Genomic DNA, 5,749 nt, shown 5'->3' with positions numbered 1-5,749 from the left:
TATTCATTGTATGTGTAAAATTATTTTGTTTATACTTTCTTTTATATTTTTTATTTTTCTATACTTACTGTGGTTGTTATCTTGTTTTGTTTTTAGCCCTGAACAAGGCTAGAAACTCTAGCCGAAATGTCGGCACATTAAAATAAGTTAGTCATACTTATTTGTGTTTCATTGACCGCACCCCCAACCATCTTCTCCTCAATAAAATTAATAATTTTCATAAATTGTAAAAAAGGGAAAAAGGAAAACATTTCTGGTATAACTCAGAAGCCAGAAACATAGGGATTATTAAAAAAAAGAAAGAGATGTTAAATAATAAGAATACCAATTGAGATCCATAAGTAAGGTATGGCAGGGGAAAAAAAACTCGGGTCATAAGTTCATAAATTAAGCAACCTGTGATGAGTTGAAAACTTAAAACAATATTGGCAATATCATTTAAAATGACTCAATTCCATTTACTTTCCTTTCGTGATCATTCATTTAGGGGAAGAAACTTGCGGCTACCTTTTTCATCTAATCTTATGTGCTGACAGCTGATTAACTATTAATGCTCTACAAGTCAATAAGAGTTCACTGCGATAAGCACTTAACTGTTAGGCATTTATGAAACTATGAAATCCTCTCATTTACCTTCCTCCTACATTTATAACCCCAAAAGTATCACAATGTTTATAATCTGTAAAAACCAATTCTGAATTGTACCATCTGGACGAAGGCCGTTTAAAAGAAGGAATTAAATAAACAAGAAGTGGACTATATCTCCAGAAGTTTCTGGTAACCAACTTCCAAGCTAAATTTGTAGTGGAGAAAGGCTTTATCCTATCTCCTTAACTAAAGAAACATAATGTAAGACCTCTGGTTTTGGCCTCCCCTGTGGTCTCTGGTCACCTTAATGCCCAATGCTGGTTGTAATGATGCTCTAATGTAATGTAAGACCTCTTGTTTTGGCTTCCTCTGTGTCACCTTAATGTCAAATGCTGGTTGTAATGATGCTCTAATATACTGTAAGATCTCTGGTTTTGGCCTCCTCTGTGGTCTCGTGGTCACCTTAATGGCCAATGCTGGTTGTAATGATGCTCTAATGTAATGTAAGACCTCTGGTTTTAACCTCCTCTGTGGTCTCTGGTCACCTTAATGGCCAATGCTGGTTGTAATGATGCTCTAATGTACAACTTAAGAGCTTCAAACCACTCCCTCCCATCTTACTTGTTAATTTTTTACATATCATAAGATACCAATCGACAAGTTTCATCAAATCATTACTTATGTATCATTCCCTTCCATATATTTAAACTTTCTTGTGGTGGAATTTTCATTCTAATCTCTCTTCAAACAATACGTAATTAAGGAATTGAATATGCTCAACTCGAGGTCTCTCGCGATCAAGGATTTCAGTATTCATAAGGAGTAGAATTTATCGAGTTTGTTATATGTTGGCTTTATTTATATTATAGTGAAACCAGGGTATTTTCTGTTTAATCTTAACTTGACAACTGTTCATGTTTTCTCAAATATCATGTATTAAGTCTAGTTTTACTAAGAATCAGATTTGCTATGTTTTTATCATTATAGTTTCTATAACTCTTAGATGTATTTAAAGTACAGGAAGTAGATGAGTACAAGTAAGAAAAGTACAGGAAAATACCCTATTGGAAAAATTAAATAAATAAAAACATTTTAAAAAATGTACATATGGTTGACCGTATAACTTAAAATATAAGATGGTCAGGGTTGTGGTCAAAAAGAACAAATAGTATTACCTATTTAATGAACGACGTTTCGCCCCACTTTGCAGGGCTTCATCAGGGCTGTTCAAAGTGATAGGTTAAACACACTCATTGACAATCTTGTCAATGATTGTCAATGAGTGTGTTTAACCTATCACTTTGAACAGCCCTGATGAAGCCCTGCAAAGTGGGGCGAAACATTAGACACTAAATAGTTAAAAACTATTTGTTCTTTTTGACCGCAACCTTGACCATCTTCTTAAATTTTAAAAAATGGAAGAGTGTTTACCTGTCATGCTCTTTCTCCACGAGATGGTACCTCGCCCTAAATGCAACAAGATGGGCATAATATGCAGGGGCCGGAATAGATACTGAGCGCGTACACCTTACATATGTATGGCACAACTGGTAAGTCAAGCATTGCAGTTCATCAGAATCGAAGTGATTGTCATCCCATAAAACATGATAATGACTAGGTCGGCTAGTCCCCTGCAAAATATAATTACTAAAGATTAATGTCAGTTTAGAAAATAATAACAAAAATAAAAAACAATATTTATCTATATAGTACACCTGCTTCTTAAAGCACTTGTTAGTTACCTCAACTGAACCTGTGATAATTCATTTTAGAAAATTTATTTTTTAATTTGTAAAAAAAATGTACTTAAAAGGTTTTATAGAATTTTTACTATTTTTAATCATGGATTATTCTAAGGAATAATTTTTCATCATAATTTAAAAAAATTGCAGGAAGATGGTCAAGGGTGGCAGTCAAGAAAGGTACAAAAATAGAAAAAAAAATTATTTAATAGTAATCTTTGACCACAACCCAGACCATTTCCTACACTATGTATTACATAAGGTAAACTATTAATACTCCAAACATTACTACTCTCTGCCCCAGTGTTTGTCTTCAAAATCACCGCCCCATTATACAGCCCCTACCACAATGTCCCACATCAAATCAAAATTTTGACTTCACATATCTAACTTCAACACTGTGATTACACAGTGTAGACAAAGTAGATTACTACATAAGCAACTGGTAAGTAATAAATAGTTTTTAAAAATATTGTTGTACCATTCTTGACCACCATCTGGACCATCTTAAGAAGATATAAAATAATGCTTATAAAATAATTAACAGCATAGATGCTGAAATTATCAATAAATTACTATTGATAGAAATGACTACAAGCGCTCTATGGCAGCCCACTTTCAGTTTTATTTTTATTTTAAGAATTGAATTTTCAAGATTTAATTATTATTTCTAACAAAAATGGTCATAGTATTTGACTTCTTTCTTTGACTAGTGCAAACTGTAGACATCAAACAAAACATTATCATTTTTTTAAAAATAGTAATAAATAGTAGAAATAGACCTTTGTAAATAGTAGATATCAAAATGTTAATAACAAGAATGAAATTAAAATTTTTGTAACAACAATGACACTGGTAAAGTTTCAGTGTAGATGCACTTTAATACCAATACCATGTCTTACAGGATTAATTATTTTCATCAAATTATAATAATGGATTATTGCACTGAATTAAGGGTCATTGGAAAGGTGAAAGAAAGTAGCTTATGTCGGTTTCATAAGCTTTGGAGATATCTGTTATATAACTTTTCCTCCAACCACCACATTTTGTGAGTCGTCTTTTTTTTTTTTTTCTCTCTCTCTCTGTCCCCCTCCCCTTGGAGAAAAAAGAGCTTAAAAATCACCACATTTTTGTCGTGATTTATAAGCATTATAGAAAAAATTAAATCATAAGTTTTATAAGCAAAAATTAGAGGGAGATAAGCCTACAATAATGCAGCTCTGCTGATAACATTTTTTGTATAGCTTACATTAGATACACCCTAAATAATTATATTCCTTATCACATCCTCTCAACAATCCACATCCATGTTTCTAATTATCCAATACAATCTCATAGCTGAAAAGTTTATTCATTTGAAAAGATGGTTCAAATGATGATCTCTTAAATGTTTGTTACCATCATACAACAGGAATAGCATTTAAACTAGGCTCAAATTAGTTGTGAGTATATTCTCTCAATTAGTCATAAAATTGAATGTTGAAGCTATGCAAAATCATATTAATCATATCTCTTATTGAAATAATGAAAAACAAAATGATGAATTAATAATCAGCAAAATAATGAATTAAACGATTCAGAAAAGAAATATTAAATGGTTTGTAAAATAGAAACAATTATTCAATTAAGATTCTTTATGCACCCCTGTACTTCACTATTTAATTATCCCAAAGATTGCAAATCCACATACCTGAATACCTTGGTGGCTACAAAGATAAAAGTCAAATTCAGTCGGATGGGTTATTCCCACATCTACTGTCGTACCAGCAGGTATATTTCCTGATTTACCACTTTGCTCTTTCTTATCAGCGCAAAATAGCCTGAAACAAGAACAATAAACATTGTAATAGGATCAGAAACCTAAAAATAAATCAAACAAAAAATATAAGGGAAAGGTTATAATACCTTGTATGATGCCTCTTTTGCACTACAATGAAAGTTATTCCTGGCTTATAATCTCCCTCTAACTTAATACAAGCTTCTCTTATGGCAGTAAGTTCATGTTGTAACACCTAAAAAAAAAAAAAATAATTGAGTATATTGCCTTCCTGAGCATAAATAATAAAATAAATCATAAGTGTTATTTAGAGTATCCCACGAGAAACTTGAAGATTTATAATTATCAGAAATAAGATGAAACATTAAAACAATTTATAGGTTCAGTTTTCTATCAGGGCTATTATTTGTACTGGACAGCTCTTTAACGTGTGATCATTATTGGGAAAATAACTAGTTTATAGTCAATTATTTAAAATTTCAGCAGACTGGGAAGCTATCAATAGATTTAACAATTAAGTCATATATAAAACTTAGTATCTGACATTAATAGTGAATATAAGTTTTTGATATAAATATCAACTGAATCTTTGGGAAATTTATTTTTTAAGTGAATAATGTTGATATGAACTTAAAGTAAGCGACTACTGATTAAGCATGAAACACTGGAACAAACAAATATTGTTTTCTTTTTTTTTTGTTTTGTTTTGTTTGAAAAAGTTTTCTGTCTGTTAGTTAACATATTTAACAAATGAGTGCTTACATTAATGATAACAGATATTTTGAATTTCACTCCAAGAAAAAGATAAGTTTAAAGTACCATAAAACTGTGCTTCCAGCCGAAATTTTAAAAGCTCAAAATATCTAATGACTGCACATAATGATACAACAGCAATGTTAAGTTAAGATAAGTCACAACAATCAGACATATTTTCTAATTGGAGAAACTTTTGTTATTTAAATACTGTAAAAAAATTTTCTATCCCATTTAAAATAGTTAAGCCATGTTTTCAACATCCTGGACTTACCCTTATCTAGATAAGCTAGCTGACAGTCTTCATGGAGTAATTTATTTACAACAAAATATGATGAAACAACTGAACAAAATCAACGTAACATTCTAAAGTGCTCAGTAATTAATTAACACAGATAAAAATTATATTGATTCTGAACCATTGTTTGACAATTAAAAAAGTATAAATATAAGAAGATTTAAAGCTAATATATATATATATATTTTGATGCAGTTTTTCAATTTCAGGCGCTTTTTAAATATTGCTCTATCTCAAAGTCTCTCCTTCCTGTTTTAAGCTAATATTTCAAAAGTGGTATAGGGCCCTCGCTCTCCGGGGGTTTAGCGGGGCGGGTCCGGTGGGGAAGGATAGCCTTCTTTTTAGCGTTATGATCTCCCCTTGTGAGATTGTGACATGTCGTACATCGACCAACCTACTCGCTATAATTGTCCGTTTGAAAAGTCAGGTAAGTAAGGCTACCATGGAGGGCGGGAGCGGAGGGTTTGATGCCGTTTTTCAATTTCAGGCGCTAGTTAATAAATAGAAATAGTTATAAACTATTTGCTCTTTTTTTGACCGCAACCCTGACCATCTTCTTATATTTAAGTTTTATGGTCAACTATGTATATA

General features: G+C 31.6%; 1 protein-coding gene across 5 annotated transcripts in view; it reads right to left on the bottom strand.

Moving 5' to 3' along the window:
* Positions 1 to 5,749, bottom strand: part of AGO1 (protein argonaute-2) — a 45,309-nt gene that overhangs the window by 1,699 nt on the left and 37,861 nt on the right. For all 5 annotated transcript variants that reach the window (XM_014432218.3, XM_024358540.2, XM_014432219.3 and 2 more), the window contains 3 exons: positions 4,236 to 4,342; positions 4,021 to 4,150; positions 2,020 to 2,219 (listed from right to left, as the gene is read on the bottom strand). In XM_014432218.3, the coding sequence (XP_014287704.1) occupies positions 2,020 to 2,219; positions 4,021 to 4,150; positions 4,236 to 4,342 (437 nt within the window). The remainder of the gene's footprint in view (positions 1 to 2,019; positions 2,220 to 4,020; positions 4,151 to 4,235; positions 4,343 to 5,749) is intronic.

The sequence above is a fragment of the Halyomorpha halys genome, unplaced genomic scaffold (genome assembly GCF_000696795.3).
Source record: "Halyomorpha halys isolate HHAL.00 unplaced genomic scaffold, Hhal_1.1 Scaffold1035.1, whole genome shotgun sequence".
NCBI lineage: Eukaryota > Metazoa > Arthropoda > Insecta > Hemiptera > Pentatomidae > Halyomorpha > Halyomorpha halys.
This window is presented reverse-complemented; position numbering and strand designations above follow the sequence as displayed.